The 12,416-nt window shown below is 52.6% G+C and overlaps 3 protein-coding genes across 3 annotated transcripts; 2 read left to right on the top strand and 1 right to left on the bottom strand.

Annotated features, from left to right (window-relative positions):
* Positions 1–210: 210 nt before the first annotated feature.
* NCS54_00811200 (Hypothetical protein) lies at positions 211–1,951 on the top strand (the record flags this gene model as incomplete). Its single annotated transcript, XM_053153510.1, has 2 exons — positions 211–852; positions 947–1,951. The coding sequence occupies 2 exons, from the start codon at positions 211–213 to the stop codon at positions 1,949–1,951; spliced, it is 1,647 nt and encodes a 548-aa protein (XP_053009485.1).
* An 872-nt stretch (positions 1,952–2,823) lies between these two features.
* Positions 2,824–3,771, bottom strand: NCS54_00811100 (Hypothetical protein; the record flags this gene model as incomplete). Its single annotated transcript, XM_053153509.1, has 2 exons — positions 3,529–3,771; positions 2,824–3,477 (listed from the first exon to the last, which is right to left on the bottom strand). Exons 1-2 carry the CDS (start codon positions 3,709–3,711, stop codon positions 2,824–2,826), a joined length of 837 nt encoding a protein of 278 aa, XP_053009484.1. The 5' UTR covers positions 3,712–3,771.
* Positions 3,772–9,805: 6,034 nt separating this feature from the next.
* Positions 9,806–11,714, top strand: NCS54_00811000 (Rhodanese domain-containing protein; the record flags this gene model as incomplete). Its single annotated transcript, XM_053153508.1, has 7 exons — positions 9,806–9,998; positions 10,052–10,244; positions 10,295–10,418; positions 10,474–10,564; positions 10,616–10,676; positions 10,724–11,084; positions 11,133–11,714. The coding sequence occupies 7 exons, from the start codon at positions 9,806–9,808 to the stop codon at positions 11,712–11,714; spliced, it is 1,605 nt and encodes a 534-aa protein (XP_053009483.1).
* Positions 11,715–12,416: the final 702 nt, after the last annotated feature.

The following is a 12,416-nucleotide window of genomic DNA, read 5'->3' as shown; positions in this document are numbered from 1 at the left end:
CTCCCTCGGCAGCCCGGATTTCCCGCCGCGCGGTCTCTGTCTAGGCCCTAGACCCCGTCACCCTTGGGGGGTCCATCCACCCTCCACTTCAGTTCTACAGTACAGTACAGCACAGGACACGGGAGACTAACAAGGTCTTGGGGGGAATACCTACACTCTTTTTTTAAACCCTCGCCACGAAAACCTCATCGCGGCGTCGGTGCCATCGACATGACTCCGGACCGGCCTCTCGGCGAGATCGCGCTCAATCCCAACCGTGTCACGCTCCCGCCGCCGTTCAAGACGGCCGATGCTCGACCCGACGCTACCACTGAGACAGCGACTGGAGCGCGACGAGGTGGGGATCTCGCGGCGCTGGGCCCGGCCGACGCGCTCTCGCGAGTCTCGCACCAGATTGCGTCGACAAGACCTACAGCCCCTACTACTGCTGCTGCCGCTGCTTCAATAGCGAAACCACCACCTGTCAAGGCCGTCGCTGCTGTCGCCGCCGCTACCATGCAGCGCAATCCCTCCCTCGACCGTGACGATGGCTCAACCCAGAGCCATCCCCTTTCAACCGCCGGCTCCCAGGACACCAACATGACCGCCTCGACCGATCCCGCATTCACGCCTCCTGCCAGCGACGCCGGCACCTGCGCGCCGGGCCCCTCGAGCCAGGACAGCCAGTTGCTGCAGCTCTCCGAGATTGCGGCCGCGCAGGACAGGATGGACACGGAGGCTTGGAGTTCACGGAAACGCATGGCCGACGGCGAGGTTAAGAGCCGAAGAGACAGCCAGAGCCCCGTGAAGGGTCATTCTAGGAATCCGAGTGCTGTGAGCAGGACGTCGGCGACGGGAGGATATATTGGAGAGGTATGTTGCTGCTCTAGACGCGGTATACTTGGACCCGCGTCGGGATGCAGGTATCCCGCTTTGGACTACCTCGCGACTAACACGCAGCCTGCAGTTGTCCGCCGAATTGAAGACGCGTCTCTCTTATGCCATGATCAAGGTTAACCATGGCTGGCAATCTAATTCTTTGGAAGAGGTCGAAACCCTTGCTTCTCACGCCGCATCACCGACATCTAGCACCTCTACCGTCCACCGCCGGCAGGGTTCCTCAGCAAGTCCTCGAATACGCCTCAACGCCGCGCCCTCCTCCTCGGCTCCTCTCCCGTACGATTCTGCTCGCCAGCGTCGAAAATCCAATTCACCTCCAAGATCCTCATTACCTAAACCAACCCTTGCTCCTCCTGCTGCAATTCAACCCTCACTCAACACGAATGTCCCTCGCTCGAACCCGCGCCGCAACTCCAATCCTCACCGTACTCCAACACTACTATCACATTCTCACACTGCTTCTCCTCATACGCCTGCTCAGCTGCCCACGTTACAGACTGGATCAAGATCTCGCACCGCGGGTGACCCCATGCTCTTTTCACCGCATCAAAATGTTAGGGAACAAGATGCCATTGAGTCTCTACTCTTCATGAGTAGTCCGGGGAACTCGGCCAACCTGAAGCACGCCTTCTCACCAACGGGTTCCCCAGGACCAAACTTTGGTGCAGCCAGGCCATTGGTTCGGCATGCTTTGCCTTCGGGCCCTAGGAAACCGTTGCCGTCATCACAACGGCATGCACAGCCAAACAAGAGGCCTGGCTTTGACAAGTCCCCTATGCCTCCACCTCCAGGTTCTCCAATGGACCTGGACTCACCACAGCAATCTTATGGTACACCGGGCAGGGGGACGCCGAGGAGGCGTATGAATGGTGGTAGCAGCCATCTAAGGGGTGCACTGTCATTGCCTAGTGGCCTAGGTGGAGGAAACGGGACGGCAAGGAAAATGTTGCGAGACGAAGATATTGAGAGGATGCTCGACCAGGCCGCTGCAGAAGCGGCAGATAGCTCTGACGACGAGGAGATTCAGATTCCTCCACCGAGGCGAGGTGTGGCAGGAGTCATGCAGGCATAAGTTGACTCGTTTCAACTGAATGAAAGGATCACGTCTTGGCTACAGCTTTGGGATTCGACACGGGGGTGGGGGGTGAAACGAAGGTCATCTATTCGACATTGCTTGAAACCGGCAGATGTGGGCTTGTTGGAATTATCATACGGCTTGCTTGAGCCATGTCTGGCATCCCGTGTCTCTTGGTTCGGATGGGGTGAGACCCATGTTTCCCTCCAATAATGATGACGACTGAGGATTTGTCAAGCTGGGTTATAGGCGGATTTGTCGGGGGCATGTTTGCTGCGTTTGGGTTGGGCTGGGTTGAGGCTTTGGTATTAGTTAACTGGGAGCATCTTAATGGGGTTTCTGTCTTGAAATTTTGGGAGCGCACTGGAGGGCAGGCAAATTTGCTGTTGCGTTTGCATGGAGACACGAGACAAAGAAGGGACTTGCATGTTTGTCTCCCGCGAATCTTGGGGAATCGCGTTGGGAAAGTCGGCGTTTTTTTGGGTCTTGTGGGTTTACTCTATAGGATCGTGGGCAATGGCACGCTTCTATAGCGTCTCACATGGGGTCTCACAACTGTTTGCTACGTGAAGATTTTTTATCTCCTGTCTGGTAGGTTGTTGATGATACTGACTGAAGTTGAAGAAGGTTGCTACACAAAAGAAAGAAGGCATTGTCTTGGTGCTAAACTGAGCCACTTTGGTCTCTATCCCAACAAGATATGTTTAATCCCAGATCAAATTCATCTCTTGATATCATACAAACGCCCAAGTTCCCAGTCATGTGTCTTATTCTCGCCTATGATCCTTGTTGTCATGGCATCGCGTCTTTTAATGATGTCGTCTTTATGTCTCGGTAGAGCTCTTCAGCCACTTCTCATGAAAAGGTCCTTACCAAGCTCTCCCAATCTGTGAGGGCCTGATATACTCCACAATACTGATTGCGATAGAACTGACTGGCCGTGAAGGCCCAGACACACTCCCGTGCACACCCAGATAGGCACTCTGCCCTCGACTTTGCCTGCTGATGAGCGGATCGGCCCCGCTCGTCCTATGACTGATGTGTGTCGTCCTGTGTTCCAGCTCAGCCCACGCAGCTGCTGACCTTCGTGCCCTGGTTTCCTGATCGGCTGCTGCTTGCGCCAAGAAGACTGTGTAGTCATTGTTTCCGTCACGATCGCCGTCACTGCTGGCTGCGATGCTGCGCGAACGGGCTGTCAGTGCGGCGAGGGCTTGCTGGCGATGGTGTGAAGCCCCCTCTTCAGACTGCTCATCATCCTCGACAGCCGTGATCCGATTCCCGCTGGGAGAGCAGTTGAATGAACAGAGCGTCGTCTCGTCGGCTTCCACCATTACAGTTAATCTGTTGGAGGCTGTCTTGGAAAAGTCTGCCGCCGCATGACGCGGTACATAGGCCGCACCCTCGTATCCTGGTGGAGAGGAGGCCTGAGCTGGAGTGTTGTCTTCAAAGTAGTTGGCTGAGGAGGCGGACCAGAAGCGTGAGGCTCGACGGGAGATACGGGAGGCTGTACTTGGAGATTCAGGCTGTGTGAACGTGTTAGTCATGCCTTTATGACTTGTGGTATAGGGGATTACCTCTTGTGAAGATGCTTGTGGTTGTTCCTGAATCACTCGATCTTCGTCGTCAGATAGTCGCTGCGAACTGGGACGACGAATAGCACTGAGAGAGAATCGACGACTGATGCTTGTGAGAAACGACTTTTTAGGACCCTGGTCCGTCGGGACCGACTTGGAACGAATAGAACGACGAGCCTTCATATCTTGAATGTTCAAGTTAAACGCTTTCAACAAAAAGTAAATAAGACAAGAAGAGAATGAATGACTAGAAACAGAGAGTGAGGCATTCTCTGGAAAACCCACCCCGTTTATATCCCCTCTCTCTCGAAACCTATGTCCGTTGAAGGATATAAGCTTTGGGCCCGGTCGATCCCGCTCGGTTGACCCTGCGTCTGTGACACGCCCTCAAACACTCCTTGAGTACGCCACTTCCCCCTTTGCTTTGCATGGTGGCTGATCGGTTCAAGGTCGATACTTGGATTGGACGCTATGGGACATGTCTATCACTCTGGGGCGGTGTGATTGCGTTGTGCAGATGAGGGCGCGTGTGCGCGCAAATCCGGTATCCGGTATTATTGAGTCGGCCCCTAAGAAGTTCCTATGATTTGAGGGAAAAGATCAGCACAGCAAGCATTCTACACATGAGACATCGCCACATGGCTTCCCGTAAAGACGCCATCCAGCCCGAACATCTGGGCCAAAGACCCGGGTCCATCCTCCCACTCTGGTCGCATCATGACTTCATCCCAAGCTCCAGACTCTTCAAAACGGTCCTCGTGAAGCCTCTAGCCTGGCGCCTCGCTAACTTTCACATCTGAGGGGTAAAAGAAGGAGTAAAGCTCTTTCTGCTCCGTGGAAAAAGGTGTCTCTGACCTGAGGGTAAAAAAGGTTGGCGCCGCGTGGTTTGAATACGGAAAGTGGGCTGAGGCGGGAGGCGCAAAGTGGAAATGATGGAGTCCGGGGAGGGGTTTGGGAAGGGGATAGGTATGTGAATTGTAAGTATGGAAATATTGGGGAGTAGTTTGCGTGGCGATGAGGGTATTGATACGAGTCTGTCGTGGTCGCTGATGTGGGAGTCTCCCCAGATCCGTTCTCATAACAGCCGACCTTGATCATCACGCCTGCAAGTATCTGTATGACTTTAAGGCGATGATAATACTCTCTCTCTCTTGACTCCCGGAATTTTGCATATTGCTCCTCGAAGTCCTCTCCATATCCCTCACAAGCAGACAGCATCATCGACAGTCTCGACTTAGGCGAACATGTCCGCTACAGTCGTCGAAAAAGCCAGGAAGTACTCTACGTCAAAGCCCCGTGGCTCATTCAGGACATTCCGTGCTTACTCAAATCAGGCTCACTGCCCGCTATCAAGCCTAGTCATCAGATCCTGGGGAGACTTTACCTATCACCAAGATCAACAATGTTTCATTCCTCGCTTAGACCGTCTAAGCAAATCAAAACGTAGTGTTTGTAGCCGAGTCCAGACCCACGCCACCAAGTTTCCGTTTCGAGGGGAGTTCCGAGATGCTGGTGATGAGTCCATCACCGGATTCATCCAAGGCTCTATCTACCCCGACAGATGAATCACTTCTATCTTTACAACTGCCAATATGATTAATTAATGATGGCCAACAGTCAAGATCTTGAGGTAAACCACTGGATGACATTGCCAAGTCTTCAGAGTTGTAAGACACGCGTTGTGTTGATGCTGTCCTTGGAATGCGGGCGGAGCCACCCGAGTTTGCCCGCCAACACAAAGAGTTGTGATCGACGGTTATGGAATGGGCTTTGTCTTGTAGCCTGCTATGCCAATTTGAGGACTTGGCCGGCACTTGTGGCCGACAAGCCGTTATTGGCATTCGACTGACGACAGCCCTTTGCTCTTGGCGAGTCGGCATTTACAAAGTCCACATAGTATCCGTATTCTCGGCCGTCATTGCCTGCCCCATAAACCATTCCTCCCTCACAAGGCTGACACCAACCTCTCCCAACGACGTCTAGCATGAAGCCTGAAGCCACCTTCGGGGTCATGTCTCCTTGAAGCGTAGAACACATGGACCGCCAGCCACATCAAAGATTGCCACGCGTGACCTCAACGAGCAGAAACAGTCATGATGGATGCACTACTTTGTTCTAGAAGAAATTAGCCCTCGTGCCTGATTCTGATCTAGACCTCGATACTACAGAGGTGGTGTCTGAGCTCGCCCCGGCTATGCCATGCCTATACACCTCGCAACGGAGAAGCCGTAGGCAGGACCATGTCTAAACGCTCAACCCAAGGTTATTTGAAATGAATTGAGGCTTTGGATAGGGGATAGTGGGAGACGAGAGGGCGAACCATTGATACGCTTCTCTAGTAATAACTTGAGATTCTGAGAGCTGGGATAACTTAACATATGACTACGATCATCATAATAATAAATAAGAATTAGACCAGGCATCTCATTGTATTACCTAAATACTTGCATCAACGCTTGGCATTAGGTATGCCCTATCTTCTCACGCCGGCACCATTCCACCACCACAGCCGGCACCTCCCTCCCCGGGGTCCTTCTCGGCGGCGGCTGCTCTTCTTGACCCCAGCCTGGGGTCTGGCCGGGGGAGCCTGTTGTCTCATCCTAGGCAAGACAGCCTAATTGGAGAAATTAGCATTGGGACGCCAGAATAAAGAAGATAACTTACCGCAAGGTCAGCAGCAGTGGCGCCAGGGCCAAAGGGTATGTGTTGGTGATATTGACACCCGCCATGGAAACTGAAATATTATATTAGCTCATAACTCAAACAAATCGCACACAGGCTGGGCATGTAACTACGTACTGTTCTGAGGTGCCGAGCGGCACTCCTCTAGGCGATGCGTACCCATTTTGTGACAATGGGGGCACCGATGGCGCCCCCCGGCGGCGTTGGCAGCGGAAGCAGGAGCGGCGGCAGCGGTCGAGGGGGGGAGGGGACAGCGGCCACGGGACCAGACTGAGCAGGGGCCCAGTTGTTGCTTGTCTTCCACTAAATTGTACCTATACAAGCTCATTGCTTTGCGGTCGAAGTTGGAGCGGATAAGAACTCACAGGTTCCATGTTGATGAGTTGCTGGAAAGCAATAACATGTCAGTAAGTAAATCCAGTTCATCACCAAGAAGTACTTACAGAAAAGGGTGGGAGAGCGAGGAGAAGAGTTGAAAAATTACCCTCTAATTCCAAGTTAGTACTCTCAGAATGCGGAGTTACATGAGTTGACAGATGAAAGGGGGTATATATCAAGTTAAGCGAAAATGCGCGTGAGGGCGGCGGGCGCAAAACAACAAAACTGAACTCAGGGCGGGATACCACGCAGAAGAGAGAGAGAAAAACAAGCGAGAAAAGAGATAAACGGAAGCAAGCACGAAATAACCGGCGAGCATGTATTCACATAGACGGGGGAAGGAGAAGAAACCTGGAACTTACAGAACGGGGTTGGAGATGATGAGAGAAGAGGAAAGAAGGAAAGAAGGAGAGAAGGGGGCCAGGAGTTTATTCGCATGAGACTCATCACATCCTCCTACTGGTCAAATCACATGTTGCGTGCGGTGCCAGTGTTTCTTCCATTTCTTTACCAGAACATCATCATAAGGATCATCGGGCAGGCCAGAGCGGGGTGGGAGAGAGGCGGCACCTAGACTCCCTATCAGACAGAGAGGAGCTGGTGACGAAACCATGAATTCGGATTGAAACGTGAAGTAAAAAGATATCGAATGGAGCTGTGGGCTGACATCTTCAATTCTAATGTTCAAACTTCGTTTAGTTGGTCGTTGAGCCAAAGTTCTTCATGCCAATTATTCATTATTTGCGACTTCAAATGGCTGGGCCAGTTCCAGAACCAAATGGTGGCCACCCAGTGGTCGCAACACGTCGCAGAAGAGCTTCGTCCGGTCTTCGCCATATCTCCATCCCGTAAACCAAGTCCTTTCGAAGTTGCAGTTTCGGGGAGAAGCCGCGGTTCTCTTTGTCCATAACGCTGACAACGCGCCTACGGCCCCGTCTGTCTTGGACCTTGTTCAACAAAGAGAATGTCTTTAAAGTGTGAATGAGCGTGGGCGAATGCAGTCTTGTATAGTGCGCGCATTGCCTGAAGGTGTGGTGATATTGCTAGGTATAGGATAGCTCTAGTCGTAGGAAGGCAGGACAAAGAGGGCGCTATTTCAGAGATTTGTAGCTCGCAACCGGTACCTTGGTTAGATGTGTTGAGCATTTGGGCTATAGTGCGATCGGAAATGCGTTCGTCGAGTCATCGGAAAGAAATAGCAAGTGGAGGGGAGCAACGAGGCATCACATCACCTCATTCTACGTTCACTGGTTGCATATCTAGGGGCGATATCTTATGCTTGGTAACCACACCATTTGTGATTCGAGGTGAAATGGCAACAGCCCAACCTCAGGGGACTTGCCAGGCTCCATAACGGGGCTCCAATTTGAGTAGAGAGCAAGAAACTGGTTGTTCTGGTCGTCAAGGGGCCCATGCTGCTGAGACTCACCAGCTGAAGTTGCGTCGATCGCTTTCATCAAATCACCAGGACAACGTGGCCGAGTGGTTAAGGCGATGCCCTGCTATCCTGCATATCTAGGCATTGTGTTCGCACGCGTAGGTTCGAATCCTGCCGTTGTCGATTTGTTTTTTGTCTTTTTGAACAATCTTTTTGCAATTATCTTGTGTTGTTGTGTCTTGGTGTTGTGCGCTCATTGACTCTTGCCGCATTGCGATGGCTTGCCAGTTTGGTGGTTGTATGGCAAATCCTTACCTCCACCTCATCATAAACCTCCTCATAAAATGTCTAATATTGGAGTAAAAGTGGGTCTAAGGCAAAGTGGCCCGTCTCTTCTGGTTCTGTTGACCTCTCGTCTAGATGAATAGGAAATCCACGAATGTGCGTCAAGCAATTCGTCAACCATTCATTCGCATTTTGTTTGTTGTCGTCTTCTCTGCAAACGAAGCCGGCTCGACGTGTGTGGGCCTTGACCTGGGCCTCGGTTCTTCAACCGAGTCGAGGTCAGCTGACCGTGCACGGGACTTCATTGGAGGTGGGGCCAACTCCCCGAAAATTGCCTCTGTGGCAGGATGGCTTTTGGCCAAGAGTTGTACTCCCCGAAGAGCCCCTCAATGTCGTCTTGTGTATGAACTTCATCCAAGACACGTATGTTTGCATCTCTTCTCGACTTGTCGACTCTGTTGGGAAACACCCTCAAGACTTCTCCAGAAAAAAATCTTCCAGCCTGGCTCGGGCTTACGGCCTCTCGCACCACAAACTCCGCGCCATGGAACTCCCACTTTCGGTCGGCCACTTAACATGGGCCACTAAGACACCGGACGCACTATTACGGATCAACTACCGCCTCCATCCTTACTCCCATGCCGGCTGCATAGTTTGACCTCAGCCTTTTTACCTCAAGAGACTTTGTCAGGTTTCCCAGGGCGTCCCGTCACGACCCCCGCTCTCGACGCCTCGTCGAACCAAACAGGCTTGGCCCTCCACCGCCGGGTCCAGCTGAAGGCATTACGAGGCCGTGATTTGTCCCCCGTGGATCGATGCCCGTTCATTGCCTGCAGTCCACGACTCTAGGTCACCCCTCGAGCATCCACTCAGGCTCGTTTGTGCACCGCCAAACCGCCGACAGTCTCCACCCCTGACAAGTTCTCGACTCCACCACCGATGGTCCGAAGGACGCGACGACGACCCGAAGCCGCGCTAACTCGTCGTTTTGCGAATCCTCCCCCACGACATTGGTCGGCCAAGGTCGATGATCCCGGTTGCCCTGCCTCTCCGGCTCGTCCGCGGATACCTCCGCTGGGGTTTCGAATGCATCATGCTGCTCCTTTTCTGCTTCTAGAGCGCTGGCTATGGGGGTCTGTCAGGTCTCACATGCGGCTTGCGTGGTTTCTTACCCTGTCTATGCCTTCAAACCAATGGGTGATTTCCCCGTCCCACGATGTGCTTCAGTCACCCCCAAGTTACTAGGGGAACCCGGAACGTTACTTTGACCCATCATGACTTGGCTGTTCCGCCACTGACCAGGAAGAGCGTGGTTGCAAAGCCTGGCGGGGGAGCTCGACGGATGCAGTTTTCATTGCTCAAAGCTTTAAGAATCTGTTTCATCCTCGTCCTCTTCGTCGTCTTTTTCTTGTCTTCTCCCTCATCATCCTCTCAGTGTCTGCCCTACGCCTGAGATCCTTCCTCTGCTCCAAGTACCCTCTTGTTCCATTTACTCAAGATACCCTCTGCTTTACATCTTCATTGACCCTCTAAGGGTAGCACGTAGTTCTCAACATGACTGGCTCTGAGCATCTCAACGTCTTTAAGGGACCCAACTCAGTCCGTGACTATTTCGACCCCGAGCTCTCACCTCCTCTTCCTCTCGTCGAGATCCCTGACTGTCTCAACCCCTACCGTGACGATGGCGTGCGCATCTATGCCAAGATGATGTCTATGCATCCGGCCACCAACGTCAAGGTGATGCCAGGTTGGTGCCATGATCAAGTTCCAGTGATCAAAGCTGACCTTTGTCCGTCACAGCTATGAACTTGCTCGAGAAAGGTGTCGAGCCCGGCAAGACAAAGACCATCGTGGAGAGTAGCTCAGGCTCAACCGTCATCTCCATGGCCATGGTTGCCCGAGCCTTCCACGGCATCAACGATGTCCATGCCTACCTCAGCAACAAGACAAGTGAGACGAAGCTGCGTATGATGCAGTTCTTTGGTCTCAATGTGTAGGTCGTCATTCTTTGTTGCGTGTGGAATGCCTCGCTAATGGCCCAAGCACCCTCTTTGGCGGTCCTGCTCAGCCAACTCCCATCGATGAGCGAGGTGGTATCCGGGCTGCTGCTCGTAAGGATGCCGAGTCAGAGTCAGTCTGCAGCCCAAACCAATATGTCAATGACGACGTAAGTAACCTCTTTTTTGGCCATGGGGATGATACTAATGTGGTTGGCCTTTTAGAACTGGAAGGCCCATGTGCGATGGACTGGCCCGCAGATCCACCGTCAGCTTCCAGAGATCAACGTGATTGTGGCATCCATGGGAACTGCTGGTGAGTCCCCCAACTTGCCCAAGTTGGTTTAGTAACTCATTCCGTGCATAGGAACCATGACTGGCCTTGGCACCTATTTCAAGCAGGCGAAACCTTCCGTGTACAGAATTGCGTACGTTTACTGCCCTGTTTATGTCGGGTGACCACTAACACCAACAGTGTCTGCACGAATGCTGGAGAGCGAGTGCCTGGCCCCAGAGAGTACTCCCTGATGGGTGAGGTCGAGTTCCCGTACCTTGCTGCCCATGATGCGCTTGAGGAAGTTGGCGCCACAGACTCCTACTCCTTGTCCCTGGATCTCACCCGGCAAGGAATTGTTTGTGGTCCATCATCAGGCTTCACCTTGAAGGGCCTGTTTCAGAGGATCGAGAAGTTCAAGCAGGAAGGAAGGTTGTCGCAGCTGGCGGGCCCAGACGGAGAAATCCACTGCGTCTTCATGTGCTCTGACCTTCCTTTCCAGTACTTGAGCGAGTACTTTGAGAAGCTTGGTCCTGAGAAGTTCAGCCCCATCCGCAACCAGGTAGGCCGCCTCCTAAACTCTTGTTGAGTCATTGCTGACTGGGATAAGCGCCTGAGAAATATTGACCTCTACCGATACGACGATGCCTGGGAGCTCAACGCTCTGGCTGCCTTGTCCAGCTACTTCACTATTCACCCTCTGGGTACTCACGACACCGTCCTCTCGTTGGCTGCCCAGATCGACAAGGCTCTCACCCCTTCGGCCAACACACAAATTCTCGACTTTCGACGCTCTTCCGACTATGATGCCTTCCACTTGCCCAACTCTGTCAACATTCCTCTCGAGACATTGCGAGATGGTGCTTCTCGCGGCAGCCCATTCGCGAATCCTGCAGACGACTGCGCCATGCTCGAGGAGTTGTGGCTTGAGCTTGAGGCTCTATTCACCGTCAAGGATAAGAATGGCAGCCGCAACGCCAGCGCCGAGGCTCTGATGGCCATCCTCCGTGGCAAAAAGGTGCTGACTCTGTGCTACGATGGTGACAGTGCCAGAGTCGCCAACAGCGTCCTTCGGGCCAAGGGTGTTGAGGCAGAGAGTATCCGCGGCGGATACAGTGCCCTTGCTGAGCTGCATATGCCCTGCAATGACACATGCAAGGTCGCTCCTCTGCCGATGTCGGTCGAGGTTTAAACCATACTTCTTTCACGTGTTACAAAAAGCTGCCATGAGCAGTAGAATATTGGCTTTTGCTTGATTTTGATTCCAGAGAGCAGTGGGCTTCTGGATTTCTTTGCATGATATCGGTGTTCACCCCCAGCCAGGACGTGCAGTGGGCGTCTGTGGTTGGAGACATGAGGAGCTCGTATTTGGGATACGCAGGATTGTTTTGGTACTTTATTCATGACTTACGATCGATCAAGGAGCATGGGTCTGGAAGTGCAGTGGGCTTCTGAGATGACGGGGCTTCAACAAGTCTCAACCGTGCAGGGGAGGACTCGAGTCCAGAAGTGCAGTGGGTTTCTGGGATTCGACCAAACGATTTCAACCATCGAAAACTTCAATTCAATAAGATTGGGTATTCTGGTAATCCCTGGCCTTTGAGGCCTCTTGCAATTGTACTTGTGATGCTCAAGTGACCACCCAACGCTGCCTTATGCTTTTTATAAGATGACGCCTGAACATGTATCTATACCTAACGATATATAAACTTGTCATAATTTCAAGCCAAATTTATCCTAAAAGTAGACAATCTTAGCATAGTTCTAAGCCCTTATGACGAGGTGAATCACTTACCATTGCTTCTCTTTTCTGTGATGATAGAAAATCAGCCTCTAGGTGTGCCCCACGTAGGTGACCGAGATGGACACGCGACAACACTAGAGAACGGCGTCA

Source organism: Fusarium falciforme, chromosome 6, assembly GCF_026873545.1.
Source record: "Fusarium falciforme chromosome 6, complete sequence".
Taxonomy (NCBI): Eukaryota; Fungi; Ascomycota; class Sordariomycetes; order Hypocreales; family Nectriaceae; genus Fusarium; species Fusarium falciforme.
This window is presented reverse-complemented; position numbering and strand designations above follow the sequence as displayed.